The 18,709-nt window shown below is 44.7% G+C and overlaps 1 protein-coding gene across 1 annotated transcript in view; it reads right to left on the bottom strand.

Moving 5' to 3' along the window:
• Window positions 1–12,973: 12,973 nt before the first annotated feature.
• Window positions 12,974–18,709, bottom strand: part of SAMD12 (sterile alpha motif domain containing 12) — a 316,947-nt gene continuing 311,211 nt past the window's right edge. The window contains exon 5 of the mRNA XM_059168832.1: window positions 12,974–13,074. Coding sequence (XP_059024815.1) covers window positions 12,974–13,074 — 101 coding nt within the window. The remainder of the gene's footprint in view (window positions 13,075–18,709) is intronic.

Below are 18,709 nucleotides of genomic sequence, written 5' to 3'. Positions count from 1 at the left end.
ATATTTCATTTTACATTCTCCTTTCTGAAGTTTCTGAGCCGGGCTCTGCCTGGGCACTGCAGAGGGCGGACCCTGATGTCCGCGTGTGCATGTATCTTGGCTTTAAAGAAGAGGCTAGGGACACCTGGGTGGCTCAGTTGGTTGGGCAGCTGCCTTCGGCTCAGGTCATGATCCCGGTGTCCTGGGATCGAGTCCCGCATCGGGCTCCTTGCTCGGCAGGGAGCCTGCTTCTCCCTCTGCCTCTGCCTGCCATTCTGTCTGCCTGTGCTCGCTCTCTCCACCCCCTCTCTCTGATAAATAAATAAAATCTTTAAAAAAAAAAATAAAGAAGAGGCTAAATGAAGATCTGTCCTCCACGTCTCTCCAAGTGCTGCCATTCAGCTCCTATGGAAACTGTAGTCCTGTTCCCCTCCCTACGTTGTGCATTCAGGGCACTCGTGCACCTGGTAAGAGGTAAAGACTAGGGAAGACGAACAGAGAGAGAGGGGCTGGGTCAGGGCGGTGGCTGCCCGGAGGTTTTGTGGATCCCTGGACGACCAGACCCGACCGTGGAGGCAGGGGAGCTCATGCAGAGAGGGGCTCCGGTCCGATCCCCTCCGGACACACATTAAAGCCTTCCTTCCTTTACGGTCCACAAAGGCTGGTGACTTGTCCAGGGTCATTTCCTTTGGGCCTGCGGCTACTCCTTTATCTGGATTCGGGTCAGGTACCCTCCCTCCCCGTCCAGTTCCAGCACCCCTTCTGCTGCCTTGCTTGCTTTCTGGGCTCCTGCTCCTTTCTCCCCTCTGACTCTTCTCATTTCTCTTTCTCCTTCCCTCTCCTTTCTCTTACCTATTCTCTTTTCCTACTTCCTTTTCTCGGTTCCTCCCTTTTGCACAGTTTCTCTTCCCCCACACCATCCTGCCCTCTCTTCCCTTCATCTAGCAAATACTGATCACCTCTTAAGGGCCAGCGACTGTACCAGGCACGGGCAACCCACGGGCGGCCCACGCTGTCCCCTCCTCCTACCGAGCTGGAGGCTGTGCCAAGCCTTCAGAGGTAAGACAAGTCCCACCCTTTGTCCTCTGTGGGACCCTGGCTGCTCTGCCAGTCTCCACCGCAGGCCTGGGCCTGTGGGACTTGCTACGGAATGTGGCCCTGGGGTGTGCAGACGGGGAGCACAGAGAAAAGAAAGAGGAGCTCCATGGAATGAGAAGCTGAACCAAGTACAGGCACCTCCGGGCAGCCCTGATGGTGTGGGGTGGGGGAGGCTGGAAGTTCGTATCAGGGAGGTGGGAAAGCTGCCTTGGTCAATGCAGCTGCTTTGGCGAGAGGGGACGGCGGCTGGATATTTCTTTGTGAGCCAATCATAGAAACGCACATACACACAAACATAGCCAGTCTTTTGTGTGTGCTTGGGAATGGCTGCTATCTCCATGAGAAGCCTTGTGGAAGGGCACTGGGCTGTTAGCACTTCCTCTTCATGGGCGTGCAATCTCGGGTTAAGTCCCATGTGCTGGTTGATTTCGTAAGTCAACGTGGCTGGGTCACAGGACGCCCAGATGTTTGGTTCAACACCTTCTGGGTATGTCAGTGAGGGTATGCCTGGATGAGATTTTCACATGTGAATCAGGAGGCTGAGTAAAAGAGACTGCCCTCCCCAGGGAGCACATTGCTCATCCAATCCATTTGAGTTGGGACATCAGTCTTTTCCTGCCTTCGGACTCCTGACTTGGCCTAGAACTTAGGCCACTGGATCTCTTGGGCTTCCAGCTTGCCTTCCCAGCTTTCGTATTGTGTGAGTTGATTTCTTACAGTAAATCACCCCCTCTCCCCGCCACCTCCACCACCGCCGCCGCCACCACCACCTCTGCTCCTATAGGTTCTATTCCTCTGGAAAACCCAGAATGACACATTAACTTATAAAACTCAGTTTTCTCAGTGCCAAAATGCGAATAATGACAAGACATATTTTGTACCACTTTTCTGCAAATGGTTCAGTAAATTATCTATGGTAAAATATGATAAAGTTCTATGCTATGTGTTCTTTTTTTAAACTCATAACTTTTATTTATTTATTTATTTATTTATTTATTTATTTATTTATTATTTCCTTTCAGCGTAACAGTATTCATTGTTTTTGCACCACACCCAGTGCCGCATGCAATCCGTGCCCTCCCCAATACCCACCACCTGGTTCCCCTACCTCCCACCCTCCGCTATGTGTTCTTATTTTAAACTAAAATGCCCCATTTTCTTCTTGTACTTATGAGGCGATCCCATATAGTCTTTGTATCTCATGGCCTAGCAGGTTGTCTTGCACATAGTAGGTCCCCAGTTTGCCTTGGGACTCATAACTGGTGACAGCAGGAACTGGGGATGTTTATGTTCCTGCGGCTGAGATGTGTGCTCAGAGTGGGGATACATTTTCCAAGCCCCACATAATCTCTGAGGTCTCGCATGTGTTCAGTTAATTGAATTAACAAATGAATTAACCAACTCATCTATTTGTCAACCAAGGCCAGGCCCCAGAAGAGGAAGATAATCTGACCTATGGATAGGACACTAACAGGAAATAGAGAGGTATATTATGTGAAATCAGACCCACTATTCTTAATTCTTTTTTTTTTTTAAAAGATTTTACTTATTTATTTGACAGACAGAGATCACAAGTAGGCAGAGAAGCAGGCAGAGAGAGAGGGAGGAAGCAGGCTCCCTGCTGAGCAGAGAGCCCGATGTGGGGCTCGATCCCAGGACCCTGAGATCATGACCTGAGCCGAAGGCGCCCCCCAGGCACCCTCCACTATTCTTAATTCTAAAACATTTATCGCATACCTGATGTGCACCAAGAAGACAATACCCAGAATGGAAAATACAACTGTTGGGCTTACAGTTTATAACTGTCCCCTCTATTAAAAAGTTCTTACATTTCAATCTCATTGAAAGGTTTCCATTGTATCAAAGAAAACTGTCTCACTTTCTAGAAATAGGTGAAGTTGAAATGATAATGACAACCACCACCATGACAATCATAAAGCTAAAACCATAGTCTCTTGCCAGTCAAAGAGATTCCATCTATGTGAAAATCGGCCACATCTGTTGTGGGCAAAAGATAAAAAATGTAGAGGAGGCTGGTGGGAGCAGGGGCCAGAAACCACTCGTTTCAGAATATAACAGGTTTTGAAAAATCATTCCCATCAACCGCCTGTATGTCAAGTATTAGGTTGCATCGAATGCCTGTACCCTGGGTCTTTCAGGCCGGGGCTGCCAGGAAGGTGAACCACAGGTACAGAAATGGCGGTGACGTAACATCTCGCCAACAGCCTTTATCAGTGCTGCAGCCTCCTTGCTGGAAACAAGAAAGTTCCAGAGATGATGATTCATGCCACATAGAAGGAGACAGTGAGCTATGTTGGGAGGGATTTAAGAAATATCCCCTATGTCATCATTGGTCTTGCCACACCAGGCTCTTTGGAGACAATAATTAATAACACATATCTAAATTGTTTCCATTCCTTCTGTCCTGGGGGCCTTGCTCCTTCCTCCTACACAACCACCACCCTCAACCCACCGCTTTGCTTCCCATCACAAATGAGTCACGAGAGTCCCTCTGCTTCCTACGTGATCACACCATGTGACGAGCCTTTCGAACACACCAGGGCCCAGGGCATGTGGGTGCCGTTCCTCAAACTTTCCACCACACAGCTCGGAACTTGTCTACTTAGTCTCCTTGGCCCGTGTTTTTCTGTCTTTCGAGGGCCCTTCTCTGAGATTTGCCCCTTGTTCCTCTCCCAGACTGATTTCAGAGGCTGTAACCGACAATTCTGGTGTTAGTTTCCCCCTTGCTCATCTCCTCCTTCAAAATGATGCCTCCCACTGAGGGTCTTAAAGATCAGGTATTTCTATTCCTTCCCTCTGGTTTCTCATATTTTCCCCGCAGTGACTTCCCCAAAGGTTCTCTCAATCCTAAGGATCACAATGGGCCCCAGTTTTATTGAGTTGATGCTTTTGTAATCTTGATACCTGCTCAAACTTTGGGAAGAGTCACCTTCAAATTGATCGCTTAAGCTGCATCATCGTGATGAAACCTGTACGAAAGGAGGAGCAAACCGGAGGCGGGAAGATCAAATACATCTGAATCTAGAATGAGCCAGGTGTGTGCCTTCTTTACTTCTTGTCTCTAAGAAATACACTTTGTGTTCCGTTCCCATGATAGGAAGACATTTTAGATTAGGAATAAACAAACACATACATAAATAAAAGGAAGGGACCGTAAATCCTGGAGATAGCTCTTGTTGATGTTTTGATATCTATTCTTTCAGAATCTTTCTGGGTTTAGTGGCTATAGGATACATAAGTAAATAGGTAATTATATACATATACGTATACACACGTATTTACTTACTATACAGAGAACTTAGTCTTTATAACTAGTGCAAACATATGTGGTTAGCCTACAAGTTACAAATGGGCTATGTGTTGACAATGTTTTACATTTACTATGAGAAGACTTTTCTTTTCTTTTTTTTTCCCTCATTGAAACAGGCCTCTTCCTGGTGGTTAGTTTCCTAAACCAGAACTCAAAAACTAATTTAACCTATGCAGGATAAGAAGAACTTCATGTAGTAGAAAATGGACAAAACAGAATCAGAAAACCCCTTTTCCAGTTTTAGTTCTCCCATTCCCAAATAAAGCCCTACTACATGTCAAGTTTCAACCCGAAGCAGGTTAAGGCTAACATGGACAAAGCCCTCATCAGTCCATCTTCAAAATAAAGATAATAATACACATCTCAAAGGCTTGGAGAGATTCTCTTAAATCACAGATGGGAAAATGGTGAGCACCTAGCAAGGACTCTACGTGATTATGAATTGGACAGCAGGATCTCTTTAAGATCTCTGCATCTCTTTTGAGCCACAGACTCATTGTTCAAGTTTTTTTTTTTTTTTTAATTTTTGTAAATTTAAGGATACTTTGGATTCGAGCAGATCACAAGAATTCAACCCAGAATTTATCAGCTGCTCTGCTCCCACCTTGGCCTACGCATCGGCCCTCATCCCTCATTTCCGGATAGTTTACTACGCGCCCTGCCTCATCTGAACTCACCTCACACCACTCCCCTGTCTGCTCCCACTCTAGACACACTGGCCTCAAGAAACTGCCGCAGGTTCTGTGTAATCATCTCCTCAGAAAAGGCACTCAGAACCACTAACTGCTGCTCTTTCTTGTGAACGTAGACAAAACAAAGCTAAGTTTCTGCCATGTTCCAAAGTCACTCCATGTAGTCCCCCCTCCCCCCAAGCTCTATAGTCTCTGGGGAGGCTAAATGCCACAGAAGCAATATCTTTCACCCACAGCCGCCCATGATTTAATCAGGCCCCTTCTGCCAGAAAGATGGGCAAAAGTCACCATAATGAAAAGAGCCATTAACCCAGCCCAATTAACCAGTGACCTATCTGAAATGTCGAGACTGCAGAACCCAAGGCAAATAGAGAGATGTTTTCATTGCCTTTTTGAAAATACAAATAGATGGTTACTCTGTTGTAAGATTTGTATTTTGAGGACTGGCCATTTTCCTGACTTCGGCCTGGTCAGATTGTTTGGATGGCTTCAGCGGAACTACTTACAGAAGTGACGGATAAAATCTGAAAGTCACAGCATCCCTGGGTTCATTCCTTTAGGAGACGAGATACACTGGGGTTAGCATGGACCCCGGGACAAGCTCTGAGGGTGATCTCATTATCAGCATGATCTCAGGTTTCATATTCTCCGGTGGAAACTGGGCAGTTTTGGCCTCCTTTCTCAAGGGTCTGGCTGGTCCAGAATCACCATCTGGAAACCTGTCACCCCTGGGGACTGTTAAGACCAGTCATGACCTTGAGAAAATGTAGCAAGTCGAACGTCATTCCTCCGGCGGTGTTTAGAGTCCTACTGGACACTGATCGCTTTCTCGTGATGCACAGAACCGTTCTGAACTGAGATGCTTTCCTCAGACCTTGCATAGCACTCGGGTAAAAGTTCTCCCACAGGTTGCTTTATGCTGGTGTGACGGATCACTCCGTGCTATAGGAGACAGAAATAGCCTAACAACATGGACGAGTGAGCTGTCAGAGACCCCTGAGATGCGACCCGCTGGTGTCAGGCAGACACGGAGAGTCTTAACCTCCCCTCGCGCCCAGTGAAAAACATGAGCACTGGCAAAGGAGGAAATCAAGGGAGGCGGACTGGTGCTGCGAGGCGGACTGGTGCTGCGAGGCGGACTGGTGCTGCGAGCCAGAACCCGCGGCCATCCCCAATCAGTGCTCTTTAAAGAGAGCTGTGGCAGAAGAGGAAACACGCTGACATTCAGTCATTTTATTTTCCTGTCTCTGGGCCTATTAGGGCTCCCTCTTTATCTGTGACATGAAAGATTAGCCTGTGCTTTTGCGACAAACCGCTTGCCTCATCTGGAGTTTTGAAGTCCTTATCTTTGGCTTGCCACACCTCACAGGAGTTTTTTTTTCCCCACAGACAACTGGAAAGTGGGGTTTTGTTCTTGTTCCTCACGGATGGGGTTCCTCCCACAAACACGGCCTACTGTGTGCTCAGGACCACCCCACTAGACCAGGGCTCAGACCCTAGACTTATTTTGTTTCAGGTATCACCGATGTCTTATCGAGTACGCGATACCAGGCTCTGTGCGGCCTCGTAGACAACCGAATGATGTACTGCCCTCCCTATAATTTCTAGACGGAAGCAGGAGTGAGGAAGGTGGTGGGAAAAATCCAAGACTCATTGTTCTTCGAAATGTTGCTTTGCAATTGGCGGGCAGGTTTCAACTGTTATCAGACACCCACCCCCTCTTAGTTCATCCGAAATCGAGGCTATAGGAAAGCTGATGTTCCTAACATCCTCCAGTCACATTCTAATAAGCAGGATGACACCAGGCTTACCTGGCAGACGTCCCTGATGGCAGAGGAGCTGGGAAGTGAGAACAGGAAGGCCTCTGCAAGGCTCCCACGGACCAAGTCCATCTGGCAGGCTCCTGCACACCCTAACTCAGGGACTGTTGATTCTCATTTTAGATGCGTTCTAAGAAAGCTGGCTAACTGCTTTTTAAATCCTGAGCAGATTAGAAATAGCAAATTCGTACACTTCAATGCTTACGGGAAAATGACAGCTGTCAGCCTCACAGGGAGAGAGGGAGGGAAGAGAAAAATGCATGAAATGCAGGCACGAGGAACGACACGACACTGCAGACCAGGGGCGTGAGCAAATACTGCTAAGCCATTTTAAAGATTCTATGATGGTTGCAGCCAGTATTCTCCTGTAGTGACTCAGGAGCCTGTGTTTAACGGGTAAGGATGTGACCAACATATTTTAGAAAGATTTCCATCTAGAATGGGTAAGGAAAAGGAATGTTCAAGGCAGTGGTTCGCAACCAGGGAACAATTTTGCCCTCTAGGGGACATCAGGACGTCTGGAGACATTTTTGGTTATCACAACCAGTCGTTGGGGTGGAATCGGGGGTGTGGGCACCGATGGCTGATGGGCAGAAGCCAGGGCTGTTGCAGAAATATCTTTAAATGCATAGGACAGCTTCCCACCCCCCAGGTATTCTGGGCCCAAATGCAGATAGAGCTGAGAATGAGAAACCCTTGTTAATGGAACATCACTGCATTATTTGAAAAATTCACTTATGTGGGAGGAGGAGGCATCGCTGCGTCTTACCTGTCAAGTTCTTTATACCTGTCAAGGCACCTTTGATCTGTTTGATCTCCACAATAATCTCACGATTATTGTGAGATTATCGTGCAGTGAGCACGATTTTCACTTTCCAGCCTGGGTGGCTGAGATGCGGAGGGTGAAACAGTGTTTCCAGCAAAGAACAGCCGTCCTGACTCCTCATCCTGCCCCACAAAACCGCTGCTCTTTAGATCTACTTATTTCCAGGACCAAAAGGGGAAGACTCAAAATAGTACTCCCTGTTAATCAATATCAAATTTAATTGTGATCAATTAAAATGCAGTCTTGGGACTCAGGCTCACTTGTTCCTTCATTTTCCAAAGAGCTCTCGAGCACGGGCCGTGTGCCAAGTGCTGTCCCTGGCGCGGCTCGCACAGAGACGCCTGCCCCCAAACAGCCTGCTGGGCACGAGAATCACCTGTTGCAGGGATTCGGGGCCATGTTCTCCACCCGTGCAAACAAAGCCTTGCAGAATCCCAAATCTTTCCCTGGGTCCCATATACCTCACGCTGGAGTCACACCTGATTTCTAGGCAGGCTTTGCATATTTGGGTGATTTATAGATTGGCCTTTTCCTCTGCCCCTTGTGCTAGTCCTCCTTCCTCTGTCATCTGGCGAACTTGGACTCGTTTTTTTTTTTGAGATCCAGACTGAATGTTCCCTAGGACCAGAGCTGGTAGCTTTGTCATCTGCGCTCTCTTATTATTCTGTAAATAGCATACCATGTTAATTATTATGGGTATTAAATTTATCCGCTTGTGCCTTCTACCGTTACACTGAGTCTCTCGAAGGAGGTCCCGTTGTGCTGATTTTCCCCTCTGCCCTTTCCAGATCCTTCTCCACTCTGGTCTGTGCTTGGAGAGGCTGACCTCTGTGAAACACACAAGGGCGCTCTCTTCCCCTCTGGTGGAGGTGGGGGTGGGGGGCTTAATCCTCTTTAGCTGTCTCCAGAGCAGGCCATTCTGGATTGCCTAGATCTCACTGCATGAGGCCTATGCGTGCCCTAGAGGTGGCGGTTGCCTACCAGCCTCTCTCCAGGCTCCAGGCTTTACTCCTTCTTCCCCTTGATCATTGAGACCAAGGGGCGGGCACGGCTCCCCACTGTCAGGATGGCTGGGGTACAGCACCATCCTCTGTAACTTTATCTAAACCCAGTCCATACATTCACAATGAGCTCCTTTTGAAAACACTCCTAAAATTACAGAATTTAACCAAGCCACTTCTCTCCTTTTACAATAAGTTTCCTCATTTTAAATCCCAGTACCTAACAATATACCTGGCCCACGGAAGATGTTCAACAAATGTTTGCTAAAAATGCAAATGCACGAATACAGATGTTACCAAAAAATTTTTTTACCGTCACTCTTAGAATTTTTCATTTGTCAAAAGAGCTCCTCTCATCAAAGGCTTCGATTTCCTCAGAAGTAGCGAATTACATTTTTGAACTCGACTAGACATAGTACCACTTATTAGCATTGCTGTTCTTTGTCATTTTCAACTTTCAGAAAACAGAAAGACGGTGACGTCTGTGTTTCCCCTAGAGCATCTAACAATTCTCCTTTTGAGCTCTTCATTACGAACCTCAAACACAAAACAAAATCAAAGCACGGAACTCCTGTCCTAACCAAGCCCCGGTCAGAAGACTTCCACCTCTGAGGATACACATAATGACAGTTGGGTAGACAAGAAAGGAAAAAAAAAAAAAATCCAACGAGCCTCTCACATTTCAGCAAAAGTTTTCACCCAAAGCAAATATGACACATTAAATGAGCATCAGCGTCAAAGACCTTCTTTTGGAGCCTCGTTGGTAGCTGTGTTTTCTAAGTTAGCAAATGCCTGCTGTTAATGTGAAAATTGGTTTCAACTTAATTTGGCAACCAAGAAAACACATTATTTTTTTTGTAGCTATTACGGTCCATAGTTAGCACTTTCCCATGCTGTCAGTGACTTGTAGAGTTAATAGTAATTATAGCTACTGACCATTTCTGAAGTTTTGGCAATAGATGATGGGTTCTGTGCTAGAAACTTCGGGAAGGTGATCTTCACGACAATACTCCAAAGTGGGTACCATCCTGCTGCTCTACAGGGGACCCAGCTAAGCCAGGGGAAGGCCACTTGCAGAGGTGGGGTTTTAAGCCACCTCTGCTGACTCAGAAGCCAGAATTTGGACACTGCCCTTTCCTGATTGGGAGCTGCTCACCCAGAGTATGAAAGAGAGACACACAGACCCAAGGGGACCTTGGATTTTCAGTCCACTATATACCAGTCCTTTTGGTGTGGAGTGTTTAACTTTCATTTCAATCTGTCCAAGAAGACCAAATCACTTAGTTCTGAGAGTTCTGAGAGAGTGGTAGGGATGATGCTAAGGAAGAAGGGAAAGAGAAAAAAAATTTACAATGACTGAGAGAGAGAGAGAAAAAAAGAATTTTTAAAAAGCAGTTTCACAAATTTCCAAAGGTAAAGTAATTTCCACCCGGTGACAAACACCATTTTTATTTCTGTTAAGAGAGAAGAGCTAGAGAGAGAGACGGAGAAAGCTCAAGGCTCATGCTCACTTGACTGTCTCTTTAAATGTTTCCCAGCACCTAATATATTACAAAGAAACTACAATGCAGAGCAGATGGAACCACATAAAGCAGATGCAGATCTGAAGCCTACATAGAGACGAACAATTCTTCAGTTAACAACAAGAGAATGAGGTGGCGGCACCGATAACATGGAAAGGGAGCAGCGTACACTGGAGAGAAGCTGCGGGGAAACACACACATTATCACAATGGAACAGTGCAAAAAAGATGATTTCATGGCATTCGAAATGACATCCCCTTATGTCTTCCTGGGGTACAACACAGGCTTCCATGGAACGCTCAGGAGGAAATCTGAACAACTGAAGGCCACAGGCAGGTGCTAATAATTGGAAAAGCACGACCCAGGGTTTCAATGGACTTCTAGCAGAGAGCTCAGCTACTGCGAGCATTTTCTATAGTGCGGGGGGTGGGCTGGGCAGTAATCTTAACCATGGGGTAGATACAGAAGAGATGCTCTTTCTCCCAAGGGTTAAATTTAAGGAGTCTTACTTTTATAATTCTAACACTTTTACTTTACAGACCTTTCCAAACATATACAAAAGTAGCGAGAATAGTATTTTGAAACCACACTGAGATCACCACTCTGTTTCCACAACCGTCGCCGTCTGCCATTCTTGTTTCATTTTTTTACTCCCTCTCTACTTATTTTTCTTGGTAATTTTACTTTATTTTATTTTTATTTTTTATTTTTTAAAGATTTTATTCATTTATTTGACAGACAGAGATCACAAGTAGGCAGAGATAGAGAGGGGGAAGCAGGCTCCCCGCCGAGCAGAGAGCCTGATGTGGGGTCCGATCCCAGGACTCTAGGACCATGACCTGAGTTGAAGGCAGAGGCTTTAACCCACTGAACCATCCAGGTGCCGCTTTCTTGGTCATTTTAAACCGGTCTGGATGAAATGCTTTGTCTTAGTTTCCCTGTTTGTAAAATGTACCTACTTCCTCTAGTTGATGTTCGGGAGAAAGGCTGTAAGATGTTCAGCAGGAATTTCTGCAAAAGGAAATACTCAAAATGCTCATCTTAATTCTTATATATGGACATGATGGCACAGGGTATGAAAGATGAGACTTTCATTGTCAAGTGTGGGGACAAAACAGGGAAGGACTATTAGATGCTTTTATGTTCTGACATTGTTTCAAGCATTGGCTCGTGGGAAGTGTGAAACTCTTCAGACACACGTTTAAGCAAAGTAACGGAATTCCGTTCCAAGGTGCAGAGGCCTGGAGCTCAAAAAAAAAAAAAAAAAAAAATCCACGGGTTTTAGGGCTGGCTTTTTAGTTGTAGTATTGTCCCAAATGCCACCAAAAGATGAGGGGAAATGGCTGCTAGCTTAGAGGAAGTTGACTTCTATGTTGAAGCCAGAGCGGAAGCCCTTCACAAGAAAGACCCCAGGAAAGAGAAAGAGAAGCACATGTGAGAATATTCCAGAAGGATCTTCCGTGTAAATGCTTAGGAGATGCTGAGTAGTGGGTCCTGCCCAGAGGCAGTGCGGCACAGGGGAGAGCAGTAGGCCCAGCCCGAGAGGCGGTGGGAAAGGAGAGGGTATGCTCCGTCAAGGCGCTGACAGCCAACGCATAAACACTCCTTAAAAGTCTTGCATGAAATGGAAACACATGGACCCCTCCTCTCCTAAACCCCAAGAAGATGGTTTTAATCATGTAATTTGAAACTTCCTTTACTTTGTGAAAGCTAAAGCTAGATTCCGTGGCAGTGGAAATAGTGCCGCATTCTGTTGTCTCTGAACGTAAGTTTCAGTTTTATTTTCGGGGTGAGTGCGACTTTCTTGCTCTGTTTCTGAAGAACGCCCTACAGAAATCAACACCATCTCCTAGTGAACTCGCTGTCCCTAAGGGAAGTGGCTCATGGGTGACCACCCCGGCGGCTGGCTTTCATTCCATTGGGGCCTCCACCACCCTTAGAGGGGTCTCGGTGACATCAGCACTCATGCCACCTCCTGCCCCCCCTGCCCTTCCTGAGAGCTGCTAAAGGATATGCTCACACCTGGATTTCAGGCCATCTTTACAGAATGTTCCACCCTAACAGGTGTCCTTGTGGTTCAATGTAATGACACCAATAACCAGGTACTGGAGTTGTCTTTGGGTTTTTAGAACCAGAAAGGGAAGACAAAATTGTTATTATAAAAACATTCCAGGGCAGAGGCCCATAAGGGAAAGGAGGGAATACTGCATGGGTAGAAATCAGAGAGGGAGACAAACCATGAGAGACTCCTAACTATGGGAAACAGACTGAGGGCTGCTGGAGGGGAGGGGCGTTGGGGGTGGGCATCAAGGGGGGTGTGTGATGTAATAAGCACTGGCCGTTACACACAACGGACAAATTGCTGAACACGACATCTGACACGAATGATGTACTGTGTGTTGGCTAGTTGAATTTAAATTAAAAAAAAAAAAAAAAAACAGCGAACATTCTACACAACTTGGTGACCCATCACAGTCTTCGGGATAACTCATAGCTGATCGCTTAGGATAACCACTAGCATGAAAGTCAGACGGTGGCCCTGTGCACGGGGGTGAAACAGGTGAAGGCAGAGGCCAGAGGAAGAAAATGAGCTGAACGTATTTGGAGTGACAACCGGAATCTCTGGGGTTGTGCCATGGGCGTTCCAAGTCTTTCCAGGGCAAACCCGAGGTATGAGACAGTGTACATTCCCCACAGCTGTTCTTACCTGGCTGGAGAACCAGCTGATGAAGAAGGGGATGATGATGAAATTTTATGGGGTTGGCAGCACGGCGAGGTGAGGACTTCAATGGAGACATGACCGCCTTTCGGAGAATGGGAAGGACCAGCAACAGAGTAAGGTTAATTCCTCAAGTACCTTCCTATGACCTCTACTATATAGCTCTTCCCATGGCCACGGCAAGTTTTATTATCCTGCACGAGGCAGGGCTCAGGTAAGGCTGCCGTTCCCGCCAATGCTGATTACCCGACGGAGCGGAAATGGACATTTTCCTAATGAGAACATCCGGGGCGCAGGTCGTCCCAGAGCTCTCATCACTACTTAACTTGCCAAGTATTCTTAACTCTCCTTAGGACTTGTACATCTTCAAAATGTCTGCAACTGCCTAATGGATTAGGATTTGGCCAGACGGCTCCAGGTGGCTAATAGGTAAAGCAATGTCTTGAAGAGGAATTCGTCATTAATTATGGGCATCTGACATCTTGATGTAGGTTTTATGAGATATGAAACACATTTTCACCAGACATCCACTGCAGCCTTATGACAGCCTTGAATATGTGGGACAAACTGGGCATAATGGAGCTTGATTGATTGATTGATTTTAGAACAGCAACACGTACGGTTGAGAGTAGTTTTTACAAGTTGAGGCTAGAAATTCGGGAGTCTAGGTAATAGGGAAGACACTCTTTCTGTACTGCTTCGGGATAAATGGAGAAGGATACAAGGACCGACAGAGCCCAAAGAGCAAGGCGAGAAAGAGATTCAAAACCAATTTTCCATATTCCAAGAGGAAAATCAAAGACATAAAATAAAACACTGCATTGATTGTGTGTCCTTGTTTTCACCTACCAAGTCAGCTGGAACTAGAGTTCCTCTCTTTGGGTCCATTCATTTGATTCAACACTTATTTAGAATCTATTAGTATAGCCAGTGATACGGATCAGACTCCTAACAAGTTCATGAACACTTAAGTGATCCATGAATGGGCATCAGGGACTCTGTAATTCTCTGCAAGTGTATGTAAAATCTGTCTACAGGAATTTTTCTCAAGAGCCAGCCCACCACTTTAATGAGATTAAAAGCCTCCTGACTGAAAAAAGGTTAGGAGACACACAGCTCCGCATCCGAGGCGGTAAGACACACCAGGGAAAGTGAGAAGCGACTGGTCCCTTCCCCACTCGGGCTTCTTAAGTAAAAGGCATATGTCCGATTTATTCTGAAGGAAGTTGGTAAGAGAGACTGTTTCAAGTCTCATGATGTTACGATTCTCAGAAAATAATTCTTAACTATCTGTAAGACCCAAACAGTGTCCTAAAGAAGTATAATCAAAAGTGGAAGATAAATAAAAGCAATTGGAAATGAGATGTTTTGAGAAGGCTGAGGCCATCTGGTTCCCATTATCCTTAAGCTAGGATCCAGCATTTCATCCGCCCCACACCAAGGGCATCACTTGAACAGCATGTGGACGGAGTGGGTTTTCTAGGAGAGGCATGAAGATGGAAAGAGTATCATTCTCTTTCCTCCTCACCTCTGGCTGTGGGAACAAACACTAAGTTGGCTTTTCAGCAATACATCCAGCTTATTTTTATTAATCGGTTTGAAATCAAGAAATAATATATGGATTTTTATTATTTTTTGGGTGAATTTTAAATCGAAGTTTTCTAGGCCTAATTTTAAAGAATTGAATTGTTCTACAAGATTTGTTATGAGAAACGTCCTCCAAGAGCCCTCCACCGTCTTCCCTCCTCCCACAGCTGATTATTTTGGCATTTACTTCTTTTATCTTTAAATCACATACTTACATTGCTACTTAAAAAAAAAAAGTGCCCAACTTTAAGGGGTGCCTGGCTGGCTCAGTCAGTAGAGCACACAACTCTTGACCTCAAAGGTTGTGAGATCAAGCCCCGCACTGGGTGTGGAGCCTACTTAAAAAAAAAAAAAATGGACTGACTCATACGTAGAATTTAAGAAACAAAATAGATGTTCATAGGGGAAGCGAAGGAAAAATAAAACAAGATAAAAACAGAGATAGAGGCACACCGTAAGAGACTCTTAACTCTGGGAAACAAACTGAGGGTTGCTAGAGGGGAGGTGGGTGGGGGATGAGGTAATTGGGGGATGGGCATGAAGGAGAGCATGTGATGTTATGAGCACTGGGTGTTATATGAAACCGATGAATCATTAAATCCTACCCCCTCAAACTAATAATGCAGTAAATGCTAACTAACTTAAATTTAAATAAAAAATTAAAATGTCCCAACTTAAAAAAATCTGATTTCACACTATGAAGAGGGGACAACTTCTTTCCTCTCTCCACGTCTAGGGCACATGTTCTTCCCATCCCCTATTCACCCCACGATGGTCATTTTCATTAAATCAAGATGCAATGTTTACATTATTATAGTATTCAGATGTTACCCAAAACTGAGCCCGGAGTAAACTACCATCACGATTCCTCCCCTGCCTGCCCACTTTTCCCGGGAGGTAAAATTATCTTGTTTCTTAATGTGTTTGGTTTTCTAAATACTTATGGCTCCCTTAGGCCCAAACTCTTTCCCACTTATGTAAATATCCTGCTAGGACGTCTCCTACTAGGTACTCGGTCAATTTCCTCTTCCCAGAGAAGTCGCTTCCGGACCCTTGTTCTCATCTGTGCCTGGTGCACTCCATTCCCAGAAACTGTTCTATCGTCTTCAGGAATAGAGCTTCAGCCGTCCGCTCGGCTGGGAGCATGGCAGTCTCCTGAACTGAGTGGAAGAAGTGGGAGATGAGGTCTGGGGATTTGGTTGTTTCTCTAACTTTTCAACGATCTTCTTTTTAGCTCAGCTGTAAATAGCTTGGGTCTGCTAATGCATTGACCACGGGCCTGTCTGCTTTCTGGCCTCCAAAATGTGTGCACTGCCATCTTCCCTGCTGCTTCCCAGATCTTGATAAGATTTGTGTGCTTAACGTTTGCCTTTGCTGTTGTTTTTCTGTGTTTTCTTTTTTTTAAGTGGACGACAGATGTAGAAGTGTGTATCCAATCTGCCGTCATTGTTTTTTGTTTGTTTGTTTGAAAGATTTTATTTATTTATTTGACAGAGAGAGAGACGCAGCGAGAGAGGGAACACAAGCAGGGGGAGTGGGAAAGGGAGAAGCAGGCTTTCCACTGAGCAGGGAGCCCGAAGTGGGGCTCAATCCCAGGACCTTGGAGTCATGAGCTGAGCCGAAGGCAGGTACTTAACAACTGAGCCATCCAGGTGCCCCTGCTGTCATTGTTTTTGACAGTGTTTTAGAAATCAATATTAGCAAAAACCCAGGCACATACTTTAAGTAGGCATTTCATCAACAGCTCTTTACAAGACAATCACCAACATATGCTTATCTGTTAACTTATAGGTGAAGAAAATGAGGCACTTTCTGCTTCAAATATGTCACTTGATAGATTGATATAAATATAGATCACTTCATGCCCAGTCCCCTTCCCGCTTCACTTTCCTAATTGCAGGCTTCTGTAGAGCACTGCCTTCCTGAAAGTCTAGGGCTGCTTTCAGGTCCCAAATACCTGAGACTTGCTTCAGTCAATCAATACCTCTGTCATGCTCTATTACAGCCGATCAATATGGACATGGATGCAATGAGCTGGAAGCAAGATGTTTTATTCAATCAAGTTTTTGGTCTCTTTTATTGACCCCCCCCCCCATATAAAACTTCTCTGTTTACAAAACTTCTATACTCCTCTCGTTTTATTCCAGCTAACAAAAATTGTTCCCATAAAAACACATGCACATGCTTCCTCCCTCATGTTTCAGACTTTGTCCACCATATTGAACAGCTCCGGATCCTAGACTCACCTCTGCTCTTTGCGCGATTTTGGGTAAATAACTATCTCTATTGGTATCTCCCATCTGTGCAATAGGAGTTGTTAAAGCTCACAAACTGGTATTCCATGGGCCAGCAGACATATTTAGTGTGGCTGGCATGATAAAGGAAGTTTCTGGAAGCGATTGCCTTTAGTAAGAGTGGGGAAAGGGAAAGTCCTCCAAAGTTTTCTGCAGTCATCACTGCTTCCTCCTCTGGTTACATCACTAGGTTACCTCCCCAAATCCCATGACTTTTCCACTTCTTAAATGTATTTGAGTTTCTTCACATGACTGTTCTGTCGTATCCCTTCCAGCACTAACCTCCTTTGAGTTTATGGGCACTGCAAACTCAATGCCCATGGCTTTAGCCAAAATACCTCAGGACCCTGGGGGCAGTGGAGGTGGACCAGCTGTGTGACCACCTAACGTCAGAAGGAGGATTTTATAAAATAAAGTGACCTTCCTCTCTCTCTCTATGTTTTTTCCTTTGATCAATGCCCAAGAACTAGCTGACTCTTCTTTCTATATATTTCTATTTCCTGAACAGACATTAGTGTCAGCAATATCATTACCACCCACTTTCTTTCCTCCTATCTCACTCTATGCGTATGTCATAGTTAGATGGTGAATTCCCAGAGGGTAGAATGGTCTTGTTTGAGTTTTCATCTTTCTTTTCTAAATGTTTATTTGGATTACAATTTTTGCATTGTACATGCAGCACACCGAATGGAAACATTCCTCATTTTATTTGTTTCTTTTTTCTTTCTTTCTTTCTTTTTTTTTTTTTTTTTTTGAGAGGTTAGGAAGTCACAGTACATACTGTGTGCTGAATTTTATTACTTTTTAGAGCTTGGCTATTGAAAGGAAAATAAATGATACAGATATAAGATAGTCTTTCCTTGCAATCTCCTCTGTACATTCTTGGTCATTCTCTTTAGATCATACACTTGAGTTTATAATCCAAAAGACAACAACACTGACGTAAGTCCTGGATTATAGAAAGGACACATAGCGAAACAAAACAAAAACAAAAAACCCAGAAAACAAACAAGGATAAAGAAGAGGTATTTATACTATAAGCATGCCAATGAGTAACTGCATCAGTTGAATATAATTATTGGGTAAGTGGGGTGGGGAGGGGTCACAGGCATTCCAAGTTGAAACCAAATGGGGCGGGGTTAAGTTATCACATCTCTCCTACCAGTCTGGGAAGCCATGATTCTTTGTTGGAATCAACAACGCATCTGTTACCAGCTCAAGGTATGGAAAATTATCACAAGCCCTTCCTGGATCCTTTCCACCCTGTTCCCCACCAATGTAATCAAGATTTTAAATTTTGTGTTAATCATTCCCTTATTTTTCTTTACAGTATATATATATATGTATATTTACACACACATATATACATATATGTAAATATATATATTTACATATACATATACATATATGTAAATATACATATATATACATATTTCATCCGTTGAAATATGCCTACTTATGAAATTTACATAAACTTCATGTAAGTGGAATGATACTGTACACGTATTCTGTGATTGGCTTTTCTGCTTAATATTATTCATCCATGTGGACACACATAGATCCGGTCCATTTGTTTTCCTGCTGTATAGAAGGCCATTGTATGAAAATGCCACAATTGATTTATCCATTCTAAGTCAAAGGATAATTGAGTAATTTCCAGCTTTCTGCTATTAAAATCAAAGCTGCTATGAACATGCTGGTTGCCTGTCTCCTCGCATACAAAGTTATTTTCGAGGTCATGTGTCTTTAGGACTTCCAGAATTACATGGAATAGAAGTCATGAGCTAGCATCCTCAGTTTGATCCTGATTTTAAAGGGGTTTTAAAAAATATTTCACCA

Source organism: Mustela lutreola, chromosome 3, assembly GCF_030435805.1.
Source record: "Mustela lutreola isolate mMusLut2 chromosome 3, mMusLut2.pri, whole genome shotgun sequence".
NCBI classification, from domain to species: domain Eukaryota; kingdom Metazoa; phylum Chordata; class Mammalia; order Carnivora; family Mustelidae; genus Mustela; species Mustela lutreola.
Note: the sequence above shows the minus strand (reverse complement) of the source record. Positions and strands in the feature narration are given on the sequence as shown.